This window comes from Pogoniulus pusillus, chromosome 15 (genome assembly GCF_015220805.1).
Source record: "Pogoniulus pusillus isolate bPogPus1 chromosome 15, bPogPus1.pri, whole genome shotgun sequence".
NCBI lineage: Eukaryota > Metazoa > Chordata > Aves > Piciformes > Lybiidae > Pogoniulus > Pogoniulus pusillus.
In genome coordinates this window covers 18395853-18415597 of record NC_087278.1, presented here as the reverse complement: position 1 = coordinate 18415597, position 19745 = coordinate 18395853, and the positions used below count along the sequence as shown (strand labels likewise).

At 45.7% G+C, this 19745-nt stretch overlaps 1 protein-coding gene across 1 annotated transcript in view; it reads left to right on the top strand.

Annotated features, from left to right (window-relative positions):
* The window catches only part of PIK3C2G (phosphatidylinositol-4-phosphate 3-kinase catalytic subunit type 2 gamma), a 209831-nt gene that overhangs the window by 146912 nt on the left and 43174 nt on the right, over nt 1-19745 (top strand). Inside the window, 6 exon segments of the mRNA XM_064155587.1 lie at nt 5945-5996; nt 5998-6036; nt 6038-6079; nt 6081-6104; nt 11314-11423; nt 19448-19652. Coding sequence (XP_064011657.1) covers nt 5945-5996; nt 5998-6036; nt 6038-6079; nt 6081-6104; nt 11314-11423; nt 19448-19652 — 472 coding nt within the window.

Below are 19745 nucleotides of genomic sequence, written 5' to 3'. Positions count from 1 at the left end.
TTGAAAGGCTCCAGAGAAGGAGACTCCACAACCTCTCTGGGCAGCCTGCCCAGTGCTCTGGGACCCTTACAGTAAAGAACTTCCCCCTTGTGCTGAGGCAGAACCTCCTGTGCTGCAACTTACACCCATTGCAAGTGAGAAGAAAGTGGTGTCTTTCCTAATAATAAGAAATAAATTCCTAATAATTTCCTGAACTAGTCCTAGAATGAAGTTTGAGTTAATTGTTCCTTTTTTTTAAGCTGGCCTTTGACTGTTCTAAACTATCTCAATTTGGTAGACAGAAATAACAGCATGGGAGTATTGATATGAGGGAAGCTGATGGGGATAATAAGTACTTCTAAGCCAGGCAGTCAAAAGATTTAGTTGCAGTACTCAGAATTATCATGAATCATTCAAGATATGCTCCCTTAATCCTTCTTATTTGCTGTGGAAAGAATAAAGCAGAAGAGAGTAATAAAGACAGACACTCATGCATACTGCGAGTCAAGTGCTGCATCCTTCACTCCAGCAAGCCTCCTTTTGGAGCCTAACAGGAATTTCCTGGAGCAGTAATTTTCCTTGAGCTATGAATCATCTAGTTTGAGTGAACAGGACAAAGCAAATGTAAGGGAGGATGTGAGGGGAAAAGCACATTTAAACAGAGGTCATATAATAGCAATAAGGAAAATAGATGTTAATTTTGCAGGTTTGCAATCCAGTCATGCCCACCACTGTCTTTCATCAACTTAACATGGCCTACTTCCTTCAAGACCAGTTCGTGGTTTGTCCTGTTTCTCCACGGCAAGTATGTGCAAAATTAGTACACTTTAGGACCTCTACCCATGGACTGCCCTTGTGGTTCCTCAGTAAAACTAGGACTCACACTCACAGCAAGTGCTGTGCACGTCGTGGGATAACAGGCAGGTCTTCCTCATAGCTACATGCAACTGAGCAGATACAGTTTTCATGACTGCCAGGTCTCATGGGCTGTCTGCACCTTCACAAGTGTAACACAGGAGCTCAGAGTTAGCACATTCCTACCTCACATAATCTCAGGCTCTCTCAGAATTTGAAGTCCTTGATGCAACTAGGGGAGCTGGGGCTAGGCTGTTTGGTTTGAAAAAGAGGAGGCTGAGAGGAGACCTCATTGCTGCCTACAGCTACCCTGAAAGGACCTTGTGGAGAGCTGGTGTTGGTCCCATCTCACAAGTAATTAGTGACAGAGCAAGAGGGAATGGCCTCAATCTGTGACTGGGTAGATTTCGACTGGACCTTAGGGAAATATTTTTCCCAGCAAGAGTGTTCAGGCACTGGAATGAGCTGCCCAGGGAGGTGGTGGAGTCACCAACCCTGGGTGTGTTTAAAAGTCACTTGGCTGTGGTGCTTGGGGATATGGTCTAGGGTGTATCTTGTGCAGTAGGGTTATCGGTTGGACTTGGTGATCCTGAGGGGCTTTTCCAACCTGAGTGTTTCTGTGATGCTATTGGTACCTAGTCATTCCCACAAGACAAGTCCTGAAATAGTTTTAGCCTCAGGCTCCTCTAACAGCTCTTTATATTAGGTTTGTATTTGAGATCTTATTAGATTTTGGGTTGAGTTCCTTGTGCCGCCAACAATATCATACCCCTCAAATAACACTGGTAGAGCGGCAGCAAAATGCTTTCAAAGCTTTACAGTTATTAGTGCTGACCCATGGGGTTTTCTGTAGTAGATGCTAGACACATCCTTGTGAAGTTCCAGGATGGCTTTAAAGAATGAAAAGCCTCTGATAGAAATCCCTGGTCTGAACACATGGCTGAAAAGACTCTTCCTAATGAAACCTATGCTTGTAAGTGAAGGCTTGGACAAAAGAAGTCCCTGCCTCAACTGTTAGAAAATTGTCTTTCCTTTCAGAATTTAGGAAGCTACTTGCCACAGCTCTGCATTTTCTGTTCCCAGGGAGTGCTCTTTGCTGCTACCAATTTCTTATTCCTCACAAAGCTTCACTGAGATAGGTCCTCTGCGGTACTCTGCATATGGGGCATTTCTCCTGCTGTAAGTTGTGATGGTTTGGGCTCTTACCCGCCCCCCCACACTTTTGAATTTGCCCCAGCTAACTCAGACGGCCTCTGGGAATATAAATGAAGCAATTTATTTTACAGCAGCAAATATACAAGCAGCTATTTACAATATATACAGTTATATACAGAAATATACAAAGGATAAACAATACAGAAGCACAACTCCCCTCCCAGAAACCTGAGTCCCCAGGAGGGGCTCTCAAACCACCCCAACACCTCCCCTTGCCCTCTCAACCTTACCCCAGTTCTCAGAAAGAAGAGAGGTGCAGTCAAGAGGGTTAGGGAGCAAGGTTAGTGGCAGCAAGGTTAATGAGATGCCAGCTTTGTCAAAGCCCCAGAAGCAAAGTGAGAGACAAAATGAAGGATGCTATCATAACATTTTCCTTCTTCTTCTCCAGAGTTCTCAGTGTGACTGTGAGAGAAGAGACAACCATGTTTACCTTTTCACTGCCCATTATCTAGTTCTTTTTCACCAAAACATTCTAGCTTGCTTCAAACTAGCACATATGTACACAGCAGCTGGCGGGGTTGGAGCAGAACTGAAGTGAAAAGATCAGGCAGGGTAATGTTAGGTCATTCTGATAAGGAGGCACAGCTGCAGAAAAGTGGCCTTGGGAAGGCTAGCAGAGAAGCTGAGAAAGTTCTGAGCTGCTGAGAAGGGGCAGGCTGGTCAGCCCTGGCAACAAGAAAATGTTGTGGCTAGCTGTGCAAAGGGGGACTAAGGGGGGGTAGTTGGTCAGGGTCTGCCTCTGTGCATGGTGGACAGCCCATGCCCTGCTATGTAAGCCTGCCAGAAGTACATGCCTCTGTACCAAAACTCACCATATAAGCATCACACACTCAGCCTCAAGAAACGCTTGACCTCCTGTGTACCGCATTGGGGTGAGTGCCCGAGTTCCTGCTCCCGCACCGCCCAAGTGAGCTGCTTCACAAGCTGTGCTGTCATGACAGCTGCAGTTCCTTCTCTTTATCCTATTCCATCTACCTTCACAGTGCAGCAAGGTATGATAAACAGTCCTGATAACCTGTCTTTCCCTCAGTCTTGGAACTAATGTTTCCCAAGTGTTGTGAAGCAGACATGAGGTATCTCACCAAGAACATAACAACAGAGCTTGGCAACCGAAAAAGATTCCCCCAGATCTCTGAGGGAACCTTCCTGCTGAACCTTGAGATTCCTCTTCTGATCTTCTGATCCAGCCCCCATGTTTCTGATCCAGCCCCCACAATTTGCAACCTGTGTGAAGAAACTCTTCTCCTTTAAGGTTATAAAACTGTCCTGTTCTTTTTCTACTGAGTATTCTCTGGCAATCAGCTTTGACCCACTCCAGCCTAAGTGGGTGCAGTGTTACCCAGGTAATGGCAAGGGACTAAGTCAGTTATGAAATGGTGTGGAAGAAGGTGTCTGGCTCATAACTGTACTTGGCTTGGGTTTTTCAGCTTTCAGTTCTGACCAGTTCCTTTTGAACTTTTCTTCTTTGGTGAATTGAGCAATTGGAGGCTTATTTAAATGCTGTGCTAATGGAACTAACCCTGACTTTGGCAGTCTCATCCTTCCTACTCACAGTCACTTCTAGTACTGCCATCTCTATTTTTTCAGTCAGTGATGTGTAGCCTCAAACCTGCTGGCAAGATGTGGAGTGGCCCAGCTCATGGCACTCTGTAAATTCACCTCTTGATAACCTCAGTGTTTGTTCCTTCCCTGAAATACTGCCAGCCTGATGATTGACTGTGCTCACTGGGGCTGCCTTCCCCCTGATCTGAATCACAGAGCCCTTGTCTCCTTGCCAGGGCTCATCCACGTAGCGGCATGGTTTTCCCAGAAGTTGCATCTATTAAGCTGGCTTTCTTCTCCAGAGTTAATTACTAGAGGCAGCCTAACTATCATTGGGAAAGTCCAATATGGGAAAATAATGTTTCCCACAGCTTCCTCCTGTGTCAGTGGTCTCCTCTACTAAGAAGCCCTTAGGAAAAGTCTGAGTGTGTAAAAGGGCTTCTTCTCATTTGAAAGTCAGATATTTTCCCTGCTAGTGTTGATAACCTAAAAATTGGCGTTGCTGTCTCACTGGAAGTGCTTTGTGTAAAAGACATTCTTTTCAGGTTAATTTCAAAGCCTGCATGCAGACAGGGAAGAATAAGTTTGTGGCAGGGTTTGTTGACCACATTGCATCCACACACGTGCCATCTTTTTCCTTAGCAGTAAGAAAAAGTTGGGGAGGGAAGAAGGTCAGAATTTGAGACTTTCCCACATTTTACACCTTTTTCTCTTCTTGCCTTTTTAAAGTTTTAGTAGCAAACTGATTGAAGCAACAGGTCCTGAAACTTGGAAGTGAAAACTTCAATTATAGTCCACCATTTGCTCTTTAAGTCTGTGTCTGAAAGTGTTTGACTAACCTGTGCTACCTGCATGTCGTTAGGGACTTTAAACGTGCCTGTTAGAGAGGTAATTTTCTGGGAAGACCCTGCTCTCTGGAATCAGTGACAGACACAGCTTTGCAGCAGCACAAGGGCTGGTGCAGCAGGCAGCCTGTGACAACAGCTGTCACACTGCCACTTCCCATCTAGCATAATGCCAAAGGGAAAAAACTGCTGCTGTTGGAGCAGCATCATTTCTGGTGCCACCCAGCTGGAGCTGAACAATGCATTGGAAAGAAAGCAGCACTTTGACCTGGGCTGGTTTGAGATGGGTAGGACAAACCTTGGGAGGTCTGGCTTCGAAGTCAGCTTCAACAGGAACCAGGAAGAATTTGCAAACATAAGACCAGGAAAGCCACTTGAGCATTTCTTGTAACTCAAACTTCCAGTGCAGCCTGGAGGTTCTTTCTGTGATAATACAGCAACTTGAGTTCCTTTCTATGATTATACCAGACACACACTTTGCTGGGACAGTGAGGGGAACTCCTAGAACACTTCTCTGCCTTAGCTATGACTGAATCAGCAGGCAGAGTGGCTTAAAGCTCAGCCCACGTTTGAGGTTTTAGCAAAAAACACAGACCCTAAAATTCGTTTCTGCATTCAAGCTTCCCAAGAATACTTAGTTTAGTCAAGTTTTGAATTAACACACAGGGTATATTTCCTTGAGATACAGCTCTCCAGTCTGTTTACATGCCTCTGTATCCACAGCTCTGAGTAAAGCACTGCAGCAGATTTGCCTGCATGAGGATGCAGATCAGGCCTTTCTGAAATTCTCAAATGACAGGGCTGTTAGCAGAAGCCTGGCTAATCTGCTTTCTTGCCCAGCAAGCAATGCCATAGCCACAAACTGTGCTAGTGATATGGGAAAAAAATAAAGCAAGACATGCTGTCAGGTTCTGCTTCTCACTTACTTTAGGGTGAACACACAGTAACTGTACAGAAAACTCTGGCTTATGCTTATTCTGTTGTAACTGGGGTCAGAAACATCCCCTCAGAGTAGTGTGTATTTAATGGTGGTATCTTATGTTGTTGAGTTTTTTTGTTGTCAGAGTTTGTGGATTGTAGGACTTGGCTAGCAGAGGAGTTGATATTTTATATCCCATCCTCTTTGAGAACAACTTCTAAATATTTCAACCCCAGGTAAGAACTTATTTCCAGATTCACTTTCAAGCTGGAGCCAAGAAATTAAAGCAATGAGAGCTTAAAAATAAAAGCAAGGAAGAGACAGAAAGAAATCGTGTCAAGCTCCACACTTGTTCAGCTGTTGGATTGCTCACTAGGAGCCCTTGCTGTGAGAACCTGTCTCTGCCCCACTTAGTGACAACCAGGGCAGAGCAGCAGAGCTGTCCTGCATTGAAGAAGGGGGAGATGAAAGAATGGGGGAGGCAGATGCTGGAAAACCAAAGGTGAATAATGGAGTTATAAATACAAACTGCCTGGCATGATTTGCTGGTTTTTGCTGAGGTTTCTGGGGTAACTGTTCTCTTTGCCAGGGATCGAGCTCCCTTCATCTTCACATCAGAGATGGAATATTTCATCACAGAAGGGAGGAAAAAACCCACAGCGTTTCCAAGAGTTTGTGGAGGCTTTGCTGCCGAGCCTACAACGTAGTGAGGAAACACAGCCAGTTTACTCTTGAACCTGCTGGAGATGGTAAGATGGTTTGAAGAGATGAAACCAAGACCCACTTTCCTCTGGTGATCCTTTCCTCTTTCAACTACTCCTCTGCTTGCCTGGAGGAGCGCTGTGCTTTGAGGGACTATCTGTCGCGCAGCTGCACTGCTGGAAGCAGTAGGTTGGTCCAGGGGTTAGGGTGGATCCCTCCCCTGGTACAATACACTCACCACAACATGGATTTTTTTGGTAAGTCAGGGAAAAAAGTGAAATTGTAATTCTTATAGTCTAAACATAACAGCTTAAGAAGAAATAAACTACTAGAAGAATACAATAACCTTAAGGAGGATGGGGAAGGGCTAAAGCAGCAGAAGCTGAAAAGCAGAGGGAGAAGATAGCAGCAGGCGCAGCTGAAGCGGCAGAAGCCAGCAAGGGGAAGTTCCACCTGTGCTTCCAGACGTAAAGCTCTTGATGCTCCAATGAAATGATATTAGCTTATCTATTGTTGCCATTATATGGCCTAGCCCTACAGTGTTCACCTCTCCCCTGTGTCTGAGCTAGAAATCTAGCTCAGACGGCCACAGTAGTGTTGCCTCTCCCTGTGCAAAGGAACTCTCCAGTTTCAGCACTGGTTTCAAAGAGAAGAAAAGCTAAAGTGCTGGTGCATTTTGGTGGTGGTGGTTTTCCTCTTTTACAGCATAGCAGAACACTACAGAAGAAGCTGGGTGCAGGTTTCACATTCAGGAATTTCACTCAGCCTGCTCTGTAGGTCTTCAAAAACTAACATTTACCAATCCTATTCATGGTTACAGTGAGACAAAGTAAGCTAAACCCTTCACAGCCTGGATGAGAGGACAGTGCCTAGCAGCACTGCAGCTAACACAGGTCTAAAAATCCTTTTCTATAGGATTTTAAAACCTCTAGGAGCTTTTAGGCCTTAAGTATTTCTACAGGTTCATCTGCTGCAGCAGCTTCTGTGACTCTGTTGACTTGTGTGTGAGCAGTTAATGGTTCTCACCTTTGTGAGTAGAATGACAATGTCAAATCCACTAATACTTGGTAAGTCTCTTGCCTAAGATAATAATCCAGACCTTAAGTCTAGGAGCCCATTTGAAACCTAGGTGAGTGGTCTGTGCATGAAAAAACATCTGTATCACCTCATAAACAGAACCCCTGCTGAGGCTGGGGTACAGCCAAGAAGTTATCCTGCAAACACTGTATTGTGTCCAAGTTTTAGAGCAGGGAGAAGAGAAATGGCAAGAATTTCCATGGATTCTCATACAGTGATGCAATGAGCTATTTCCCAATGTGGATCAGAGGGGAGTGCCCTACTCCTAAGTAGTCACAAAGGTGCAGCAAGCTGCTTTCCTGTCATAAAGCATAATTTTGCATCTGAAGGAATGCAGAATGCAATTGTAGGAGATCCAATGTCAAAGAGCCTCTGGGAGCACCCCTGCTCTCTCCTTCACAGGAGTGCTCCCTGCACTTCTGAACAGGCTGCCCAAAACAACATGCTGCAAATACAGCTGCATCTTTGTCCATGTCCCTGTGTCCAGGACAGCCCCTTTTTCTGCAAGCTGCAGAGATAGTGATGTTAAATTACTTGGGGATAATAGAGAGAGAGTGTTAGGAAAATGCTCCCAGCAGGAGCTCTGAAATAAACAGCTATCTCTGCCTGGGTTTGGCTGTATTCACTACATGCTGCATCTTCTTTTGCTTTTGCTCATCTTGAGAGAGGTAATACCACTGAGCTTAAAGTCAGCATACAGCTCTGGCTTAGTACTTGGCAGTGGGCTGCAGTTCAGTCATCTGTGCTGCGTTTCATAATTGAGAAATAACTGGCAGCAGAGTCCCATCCCATTGATGAACAGCTCATACCAAAGGAGATTAAACAAGTTTGCCAGTGCCTGCTTTTTGCCAGTGATATTTGGAAGAGCAAGTCCCTTGAGCATTGGTCAGAACCTGTAAGTATCAAAATGTTTTAGTTGCATGGATCATTTCTAGCAGAGTGAAGGAGATGCACTGGGAATTAATTTCAGTGCAGAATATCAGATGCCATCATGAGGCTGCAAGTTAAACTACTCGCTGCTGATTTGTATCAGTGACAGCCTAAGATTTCTCTGACTGTCTGGGAGTCTGAACCATTAATCTCTCTTTCCTCTCCCACCCTTTTCTTGCCTAGATGCTATCTGTAAAACAGTGGAAAATACAGACAGTAAGGCCATTTCCAAAGAAGTGCAGCTCAGCTGTGCCCTGGGTGATCTCACTGTTAGTGGTTTTTAACAAACCAGGGTTATGAGTAATTTGGGGAGTTCCCCAGATGGGAATTTATGCTTTTTCTTGGTGGCAAGCAGCATGTTTCTAGAGCTGTACTGGCATTTGCTGCTGGGACTAAGAAATAATCCATGAAGCTTCCATCACTTCCAAAGGCAGGAACACCTGTGGGACACACAAGAGTCAGCTGGCAGAGTTTAGCTGCATAAACACCTGTAGCTCGTCAGCTTTGCCCTCACTAGAGCTTTGATGTGACCTGATGTAAAGAGGGTAACCACAGGACATAAACACCTTTTGACTAGTTTAAAGAAATGTAAAATCCATTACTGATGTAAAGATTCTGCTGGGGTAGAAAATTATTAAAGAGGGCTTAGAGATTACACCATACAGCAAGTAATTGATCCAGCTGCCTCGTTGTGACAAGAAGTAGGTTGGCCTCATGAAATAAAACAGGAGACATAGCAGATCTGAGACTCAAGAACCCTGTGTCCCTGTGTCATTTCCCCCTTTGAAACTCATAAATGCAATTTGGGAAGAGACTCAGGAAACACCCTCATTTTGGAGGTCTAGCACATGGAAAGTGCATGACAGGACTATGTTTTTCATGGGAGGGTGGGCTGAGCATCACACCCCAGCACTGAATCCAGGCAGCTCCATTCAGGCAGAAGGATAACTAAGTACGGTAGGTCGAGACATAGCTGTGGCCAAACAAGGGGAGCGATGCAGGCACTTCAGCTTAGACACCCAGTGACTTGTGAGTTGCCCTAGGCGACCTGGAGTTGCTTTCTGAGCAGTTGTTCCATGTCTTGTCTAATTAGCATCTGGCATCACTAGCCACAGTATTCACAGGCCTCCTCTTATCAGGGGACTGGGAACCCAAAAGTGATGCTATGTAGAGCAAAAGGGATGAAGCAACATGATAAGCCTTTAGGACCCCCTTGAAGCCAGCAAAAGCGATGTTTTGTTTGTTTGGTTGGATTTGCTTCAGCAAAGCAGAGAGTCTAAAAGGAATGTTTTTCTGTTCTACCACAGATCATTGAGATCATGTTCATTTGTAGTGTTTTTCCTAATGCAGGGCAAGAAGCTTAATTTGCCTATGGAATGACTTTCCCCCCCTTTTTTCCTTCCTGAACAAACAATAAAATAACAAGGGTTTTTATCATCCTTTATACGTGGGTTGAAGGCGTAGAGATAAATAGCATTGTGCATGGTTAAGTGCTAAATGTTGTTACTGTTCCTTCTCTCAACTCGTTTTGATTCACCTCGTTGAGCTTTCTGCCTCTGTGCTCCTTGCTAGCCAGACCTCTGTGAGACAGCAATCTAACTGTCCAGTGCCAGTATACATTGGTGTAGTGGTTTTGGCAGAGGTGGATTTAGTTCCCCCCATTGCATCTTTCATGGTGCTGTTTTGCATTGGTAGCTGGAAGGGTGTTGCTAACACATCAGTGTTTTGGCTGCTGCTGAGTAATGCTCACACAGCACCAAGGTTGTGCCTCTGCAACAGAAGGCTGGGTGGTGGGTAAGATCCTGGGAGGGAACAGAGCCGGGCCAGCTGACCCAAACTGACCAAAGAGCTGTCCCATACCATATGCTATCAGCTCAGCTGCAAAAGCTAAGGGGAAGAAAGAAATGGGGCATTCCTTAATGCTGTTTGTCCTCCAGAGCACCTGCTACGCATGCCAGAGCCCTGCTTCCCAGGCTGCAGCAGACAGCATATGCTGATGGGAGCCAGAGGGTGATGTTTTTGTTTGCTCTTGCTTCTGTGTGCAGCCTTTGCTTTCACTTTTGCTTTATGAAACTGCTCTTATCTTGACCCATTGGCCTCTTCTTATGTTTTCCCTCTCCCTTCTAAGAAGGGGAGTGAATTGGGTGGGCATCTGGCCCCCAACCCAGAGCAAACCACCACAGCTGTGTCTGATATGAAGCAAGATTTTCCTCACAATGTCAAAAGGGCTTAACAATATTGAGAGGGTTTGAGGAAAACACACCACCCCCCACCTCGCTCCCCCTTACTCTGCTCATTGCAGCCAAAGCTTAAAGCAAAAGCAATGCCTCCTGTTTCTCTGCTGCCATTCTGCGTGAAGGATACACAGCAGAGACTGCAGATTCAGATGCATTTCTTCCTGAGCAACGTGGAGACGTTTTCTTTCTCTGTTATATACGAAGCTTCACTCTGAACACGCTGTGGTTGCTGACAACAGCCAGCCCATTTTGAAGGGAGTGAAAATTCTTATGTTGTTAACAGGTTAAAATGCCTGGAGAGGCCTGCAGGTGCAATTGGACACACTCAGAGCTGTCTACCCCACTCATGCTGTTCCTTTGCAAGGGATATATTTGCATTACCTGTTTTGTCAACCTGACTTGGCCAACTAGAACAACTCCACTCCTCACTCATGGAGAGTGATCACCTTTCCAGGGGGCAGTTGTCAGTGCACAAGTCAGGGCTTCTGCTATGAATTCAGTGTCAAAAGGAGCTCCCCTCCAGGGAGTGAGTGTATGATCCCTTTGTGAGAGAAGTCTAAAGCAGTGATGGTGCAATCTGCAGTGAAAAAGGAAAGGTGATGTGCTAAATTGGATTAGGACTAGGACAACACTAGGAGCATTGCAGAAGTGTGCCTACTGCTGGCTGAGCTTGGTGGAGTTCTTTTCACCACCACTGAAATGCTCTGAAGACAATATAGCAATCCACACACTGAGATTGTGATATCCAAAGAGAAAATACATAACTGCAGTGGATTTGTGATTCTGACTCGTGCCTCCTTCCAGTACCTCAGTGTGAAGGTTTGTAAGGAAATATATTCTCTTTAGTATTCCAGGCATTGCACAGCTTCAGAACCACTTTTCAAGCCAGAAAATCTTTGTCTTTTACAGGAAGTCCTTCCTTGGTATAAAATATATGTTTTCTCATTTAATCCCTATTCATTTAAGTTACTGCTAATAGAACAGTGAACTGATGATGTTTCTCTACTTTAAGATGCTGCACGCAGGACTGCCTGAGCTAAACAGCGTTCAGGATCTGAAGTATGTGTATGATAATCTCCGTACTTATGACTCAGACCTCCAGGCTACCAGCTACTTTACAAGGTAAAACCTGAATATAATCCAGACATCTTATCTCCTTCAGGCATGATTGTGCTGCTTTGAGGCTAACTGGAATAGTTTAATGAGCAAAAATAGATGATAGGCTGTGAAAAGGGAACAGTGGTGATGTCTACTGCACTGATAGGCTTGCTGAGATGTATAAAAGCAAGGACACAAACACAGATAGGACAGAGAGTGTGCCTCTATCTGGCAGAGTCTGTGTTTCTCTTCTGCTTGGATCTGTCTAACTAATCCTCCTGCTTCTAACCCCCTTGCTGATCCTCACAGCTCACCTTGGCCACAAGGCAGACTCTGGGATAAGGCAGAGGAGTGGAAAGAAGGTGGAAGGGTGGTTGGGAGCCCCTCCTGGGGACTCTGGTTTCTGAGAGGGCTGTTGTGTTTCTGTGTTACCTTTAACCTGCATGTTTCAATATATAGCTGTATATATTTGTGCTCTGTTGTGACTCTCTGCTTGTCTGTTGTGCTAAGCTGTGAATGTAAAGCTTCAATCCTTCCAGCTGGCTGAGTCTAGTCTGGGTGATTTCATGAGAGCCGGGGGGGCAGGTAACTCCCAAACCATCACACATGATGCAAAACTGCCAAACAGAAACCGACCAAACAAAAGCCCTGCATGTTTTCTGCCGTGCTAAGAGGTTGCGATCGATGGTACGACACAAAAGGACATCTGGTCTCATGTGTTTGCTTTTGGAAAGTCTGTTTCTTATGCATGTTATAACCAGTCTGAAACTTCTGGAAGAAACAGCTGTGTATTTGTGGTAGCCCTGTAACAAGTCCCTCAGTGCCTGGAGATTTCTGCAGCTCTGTGGTGAAGCCGAGCTGGCTTGTGGCTAGCCAGCCTTCCTCTCCGCTCAGGAACGCAGCCGCTGCGCGCAGCCGCGTTCTGACTGTGCAGAAAGGTTCAACTCATCCATGGACTCAGGACCTGGAGTTCCTGATTTTAGTCACTGCTCTCTTCTTTTGGCCTTCTGTGTTGCCTCAGGCAGGTTCCTTGCCCCTGTTAGGCATAGTTTCTCCATCTGCAAGATGGTGCTGATTCTCCTTCTGAAGCACTTAGAATGCTTTTCTGTGACAGGTGTGGTCTGTGAATATAGATGCGTTTGAAGCATGATTTGTGTCCAGGTAATGAAACCTTTTGCTGTTTGTGACAATAACCAGCGGAGACAACATCTGGAAGTTCGTTTTTTCTGCTCTGAGCACAGTATGAGGGAAAAGTCTCCCTGCCTAAGCCTGTCCTGTGCAGCACTCATTTCCCCGGGGCAGACTGGGCACCATGTGCACAGGCAAAGCAAGCCAGGCTTCTCTGCCTGCTCCCCTTGTGCAAGTGCAGAGCACACATCTAGTTTGCATCCCTGGGCTCTGAGTGAAGTGCTCCCTTCAAACTCAGAGCCTTAAAGGGCACTCCCAAAATGCAGCACAGCCTCGAGCAGCAGCAAATCCATCTAGCCCTCTTTACAGCCAGGGGGGCACACCGCGATGAATAAATGAGCTGAAAGCTTGAGCTGGAGCCAGTCCCATTACTACTCCATGCACACGTGAAGACTCTGGGCAATTCAGACTGTGTTACTCATATGTCTCTTTTTCGTGTATCAGAAACAGAGACTGAGGCAGCAGGTTTGGAGAAGGCTGGAACCCTTCCTAAGAGAGTTTAAGGGAGGCCCTTCTTAAAAGAGAAAGATCAGAGCTCGTCAAACAGAAGTATTGTTCAATTATACGCAGCAGAGCACTGATTTTCTTCTCCTTTCACACTTCTTTGTCCCCCTGTGCCTTCTCTTTTGTCTCTTAGCAAGGCTGCTTCATTAAAAAAGTTAATTACAGCTTCACATTTACCCTCACCTCCTACTTTACCCTTGCCTTGAAAGTTTGACATATCCCAAATTGCAGTTTTATTTCCACTTTCCAGTAGGTACTGGGTAGTTCCTAATAAGTTGTAGAAGTCAGTTCTGTCAATGGTTTGTGTCTGTCTCTCGCTGATTAAAACCAAAACAATCCAAACAATTGATTTAATTAGTAAAAAATGCTAGGATGCACACAGCAAAAGGGAAAAGTGACCTTCAGAGTGAAAATTGCCTTTGGCTGATGTAAAGCTCCAAGCTAGTGCCCAGTGCTCCTCTGGTAGGAGGGATCAGTATGCTGTTTCAGATGGTAGGGACTAGCTTGGAGTTATTATCACTGGCAGCCATTGCTTAGCTTGAAGACAGAGGATGAAGGCTGGTTTCAGGACAGGAGATGTGGCTCATGCTCTTTATTGCAGTTGGGCAGGTGTTTGTGATGTTTTAAGGATTAAGGTGAAGGAAGTAAGGGGCTTCTGAGTGGGAATTTACCTGCAGTCTTTCTCAGCACGTGGGATAAGAGTGGGCATTAGCAAGGAGGCAAACGGTGATATAATGAGAGGACACAGTCTCAAGCTGCACCAGGGGAGGTTTAGGCTGGATGTTAGGAAGTTCTTTCACAGAAAGAGTGATTGGCATTAGAATGGGCTGTCCAGGGAGGTGGTGGAGTCCCTGTCCACAGAGGGTGTTTAAAAACAGGACTGGAAGTGACTCTTAGTGGCATGGATTAGTTGATGAGATACTGTTGGGTGATTGGTCGGACTTGCTCTGGAGTCTTTTCCAACCTGACTGATTCCGTGAGATGTAACTCGCAGTCTCTTGGAAGTCAAAAGAGTCAGTGTGCTTTGTGGCCTGATAGAGCCCTCCGTGTGGGAAGGTCCTGCTCACACCCAGAGAGACTACAGTTAGGACTCGGAGGCCAGCAGGTTCTTCCTGATAGATTTCTTGGTAGCATTGCTTGTTAGGAATAAAGGCTTTCAGAGTGGAAATGCCACTCGAGTCCTGCTGACCAACAAATACATCATGGTGCACGTCCACGAGATGGCTGTGGGCTCTATTCTCCAAATTGAAACTTGTATTTTCTGCTCAACTGTGATAGTGAACTCCAGACCTCTTGTCTCAGTTTCCTTCAAAATGCTGAAGTGCAGATTTGTCCATACAATCTACACAGAGAGTTCAGATACTGTTTTGTTCTGTAGTACTCCTGGGATGCGGCTGTTGTGTTTCTATTATATATGCTCATTTGCAAGAAGAATGTCTCTTGTCTTTAGATTATGAATTTTCTGTGATTTCATTTCCTTTTTTTTCCCTTTCGTTTTGATTTCTATTCATGTTGAACATTATTTGTGTGAATTCAACACAGGTATTAACTAACCAACTCTGTATGTTGAGGCATGGGCAGAAACAGCAGGCCTGCATGCCTTACTAGGATTCTAAAGTCTGGGAATCGCTCCACTTTTCCCCCAGAAGAGGCCTGTGACACGGCCTGATACCTGGGTCCATGCAGAACTCTATCAGCATTTTCTGACCTGCCCCCAGGAATGTTAATATATTGAGAGTTTTGTGAGCTTTGCATTACCTACGTCATAGAATCAGACCATGGCACTAAAGTGCCCCAGCCAGGCATGGCTTCAACACCCTCCAGGCACAGTGACTTCCACCCACATCCCTGGGCATGCCCATTCCAATGCCAATCACCCTCTCTGCCAACAACTTCCTACTAACATCCAGCCTAGACCTCCCCTGGCACAACTTTACACTGTGTCCCCTTCTTCTGTTGCTGGCTGCCTGGCAGAAGAGCCCAACCCCACCTGGCTACAGCCTCCCTTCAGGTAATTGAGACAGTAGTGAGATCTGCCCTGAGCCTCCCTACTTCTGCAGGCTGCACCCCCCCAGCTCCCTCAGGCCTCTCCTCACAGGGCTGTGCTCCAGGCTCCCCTCCCCAGCCTTGCTGCCTTCTCTCTACACCTTCCAGACACCTCAACATCTCTCTTGAATTGAGGAGCCCAGAACTGGACACAGGAGGTCCTCTTTATTCCTGAACCCTCAGAAAAATTCTTCTCTATCTCCTTGTTATACAAAATGGTCCAGGTGAGGGTAAAAAAAATCCAGCTAGACACTTCTCATGGCACTCTGCAGCTTATTCTATATCTGTTTTTCAAGGTGTCCTCAGGAAACCAAGGAAAATTGAGGATTCTTGCCTCTTAGCATAGTGTCAAGTAGCTCTCAGATCCTTCTCATTCCATTGCTTCTTTTTCTCCATAGTTACTTCCAAACCCCTGTGTTGTTCTTAAAGTTATTTCCTAGGCAAGGAATGTCATCACTGGAATGTTAGACTCTGCCAGCAGCAGGATACTTCTTGCTCTAAGCACAAGGTGGCTATGTAGTCTTTCAGAAGCAGCCATTACAATGCATCTGCTGGAAACCCCTGCGAGTGAAGCAGGAGAACAGTCCATCTTTGTGTCTCTGTAGGAATAGTTTGCTTCTAGCAGCTACCCGAGTTTGGGTTGAGGCAGTATGAACACACATTGCCTCCACTGTTTGTTTAAATCCAGCAGGAAATGATGAACGATGTCCAAACAGTCCTGGCACAGTCACATGAATCTGTTCATTGCCGTCACCGTCTGTAACCATCAGAGCAACGCTACTGGAGCTGGACTGGAACGTTGCTGACTCCTGTCAGGATCATAAAGCATTCTGTGTCTCGCCAGATTCCTGTGCTCTCAAGCTGATTCAAAATAGGGTCCAACAATCAGTGGCCTCACTTGTGTACTGTGCCCTTCTCACCCTGGGTCAGCTCACTGCTAGGGAACCGACGAGGTGGCAGTGTTTAAGCTTCACACATCTTGGAGCCCTCTGCAAGGTCACACCCTTAGTTAGTGGATAAACAATGCCCCATTGAGACTTGAACAAGAGTCACTGTGTTTGCTTACTCACTCCGTGCACCTACTGACAAATGGATCACTGCTGTCTCTCCAGCATCTGCCCTGAACTCCATTTGATCCTTGGAACTCCATTTGATCCTCTTCCTTCCCTCCTTTCTTCTTCCCTGAAGGGTTTTACCCGAACCTTGGAGCCCATCTTGCCCTCGCTATAACTCTCGTGCAGATGCTTTCAGCTGTCAGCATGGCCTGGCATGCTGCCTGGTGTTTTTAATGTACGTTAGAAATTGTTCTGAGGGATTAAGGATAGCCTAATGCAATGAATGGAACTGATCTGAATTGGTTACAGAATCCATCTAACCCTCTCATAGACATTGTGCATCTGACAGTTACCAGCAAAGCACCATTGAGAGGAGGCTCAGGGCAGACCTCATTGCTGTCTACAACTACTTGAAGGGAGGCTGTAGCCAGGTGGGGTTGGGCTCTTCTCCCAGGCAAGCAGCAACAGAACAAGGGGACACAGTCTCAAGCTGTGCCAGGGCAGGTCTAGGCTGGATGTTAGGAGGAAGTTGTTGGCAAAAAGAGTAATTGGCATTGGAATGGGCAGCCCAGGGATGTGGTGGAGTCACTGTGCCTGGAGGTGTTGAAGCCAAGCCTGGCTGGGGCACTTAGTGCCATGGTCTGAGTGATTGGCCAGGGCTGGGTGCTAGGTTGGACTGGCTGAGCTTGGAGGTCTCTTCCAACCTGGCTGATTCTGTGATTTCCTCAGGCTAGCTTGTGCTTGAAAGAAAGTGCAGAGAGCCACAAGCAGAGTTGTTTTGCCTCACTGCAAAAACACACTCGGAGATGTCACCAGAAGAGCACCAAAGCCTTCTCAACTCTTTGGTGGTAACATGAGATAAGGATTGCATAATATTTTGTCGTAACTGGGAGAGTGGAATAGAGAGGGAACAGAAAACCAACCTCTCCTTACCTTGGTGTTTTATTTAAATGCAGCAGTTTAAAATAACTGACAGGGAAAATCTGCCAGGATGGCAACAGGAACCTCTGTTTAGCTTTAAAGTATGTGATTAGCAATCTGGGTATTAAAAGCATTTTAGGAGCTTAATGGACCCACAGAAAGAACAACAAGCTATTAAAACACTGACTTGTTTAAATAGTGGTGTTCTGGTATCAGCTGTTCTGCATAGTGATGATGCCCAAATTAATGCTAGTTTATAAACAGAGGCTTGCTTGGTGTGGATTAAAATGCATGGGGTTTAGCTGCAAAGCTGATACACCTCATAGCAATACTGTACATTCCCTGACTGCTGTACTGCAGTGTGGCCCAGTTACAAACTGTGTAACCTAAATTGTGTCTTAGTGATTTAGGGAGACTTTAATCTATGCAGTAAATTAAATGCACAGGAGTTAAAAAGCAAGAGTTCACCACAGATGCAGCCTTAATTATTCAGCACAGGATTGATTCTGTACTCCTGCTCTGAAATGATATTTGTATTCTTGTTTCCCATTTGAGTGTTAATCTGTGTCATTTACTGAACAGGCTGTGTGCATCTCTTTCTGGAGAAGGTAATTAATAACTGAGATAATTAACTGAATCAAGTCAGAGATACCTTTTGAGTGTATTTCATTAAGAAAACCAGAGACATCTCCTTCCTTCAGTTCAGTATGCCCAGTTGGCACCTTGCATTCAGACACTGGTTTTGAATGAACTTTCAACGTGGGAGTGGTGAGACAAGGAACTGTCTGCAGGTAGCATCCTCTTTTTGGTGTGGTTGCAACTATGAAGCTACAGACGTTAGCCAGAGTGTCAGACAGGGAAAATGAGACTAATATGATGAATGCAGCTGATTCTGATTGCAGCATGCAGTCCAACGTCCTCACTGAAATCCATGGACAAGAGCTTCGGTGAAAATGACAAGTGAAGCATTTGCTCAGCTTTCAGCAGGTGACGATGAGGATGGTTAAGTGTATCATCAGTCCTTGTAAGCTAGTCAGAGTCCAAAACTGGGAGAGGGAGCGAGGAGGAGCAGAGAGGGAGGGAGAGAAGGAGAGGAAGGGAAAGGGAGAGGGAGTGAGAGAGGAAGAGAGAGGGAGAGGGAGGGGAAAAAGGAGAGGGAGAAAGAGAGAAGGGGAGAGTGAGAGAAAAAGAGGGAGAGAGAGAAGGAGAGAAAGAGAGAGGGAGGGAGAGGGAAAGAAAGAGAGGAAGAGAAAGAGAGAGAAAGCGAAAGAGAGAGACAGGAAGTGAGAGAGAAATAAAAGAAAGAATCCACCCCGAAAATCCCTGACGATTTGGTAGAGGTTTGCTGATATATGGCCTGAAACTAATAAACAGTTGTTCTGAGATCAGAATCCATTCAGAGTATCTTCAGAGATGTAGAAGCAAGCAGGGAAATAGGGAAACAGTGAAAAAGGCATCACAAGTTAAACAGGTCTTAACCAGCAACTGAATTCAAGGGAGCACTTTCTGGTGAGTCCTGCAGCTTACTCGAAGGCCAGTGATTATTTATGGTGTTATTTCTCAAGTCAAGCTCCCTGGGATATGAAAACACACTTGCAGTACATATCTACATGTAGATCTAGTGAGTTTTAGATCTATTTTGTGTTTCCTGATGAAGAATTCTCAACTTCTAGGATATTAGAAGTGTATTTTAACTTCCCTTGCATGAGAACGAGATGAGGAGAGGTAAGGGAGGAAGATTCCTTTCTTGCTTTGCTTTGTTTTGGGCTTGGTTTGATTTTGGTTTTGGTGGGGAGGGGGTGTTGTTTGTTTTGGGTTTGTCGTTGTTTTCATCTTAACAGTTCCACAGGGATAGAGCTTTTAAGAACTGGGCAGAGGATTTAGCAACACAACAAGCACAGCTAAGTCACAACTTGGATGTGAGAGCCTCGTGCAAAGAGGTGCAAGGCCACGTGAGGTGAGCAAAACCAGGGGAGCGCTAGGGCACCCTCTCCGACCCGCCGACACCATGCTCTTCTACCCTGGGGCTCCTCAAAGCACACATGGAAGTGTCAAGTCCATCTCTATAACCCAAAATACAGATGATGATATCCAGGTCATGAAAAATCACTACCCCAAGGTAAGCTGTGAGGCATGCTGTAGCAGAAGCACTCTTTTAAGCCGTGGGGCTGAATATTCTGCCTTCCTGCAAACAGTAGTGACTACTGGTGTGTATCTGGGTACACGTTCATGTAAAGTAGCTCTTTCTAGCCTGGAGTGCTTTGATTCTTGCTTCCATGAAACCAAGGATCAAGAACTTGGAACATAAATAGTGCCTCTTTTGCTTCTCTCCAGGAAAATAAAGGAAAGCTTGGAGTGCTTTCCTGTTAAACTCAATAACTTGATCCACGCACTTGGGCAGATGTCGGTGGCAGGCTCTGCCAAGCAGCCAGCTCCAGAGACTGTGCCCCAAGAGTGGGTGATGCTGGATGCAGAGCAGTCAATAGCAAGAGCCATCATTCTGGGGTTCAGCAGAAAGCCTGAATTGGGTATGTAGTGTGTTTCTTTCCTTGCCCTCCTCTGCCTTGGTCTTTAACAGCTCTTCTGTGAGCTTCCCACTCTCCTCCTCTCCGGAAGATGTGCTTGTGCCACA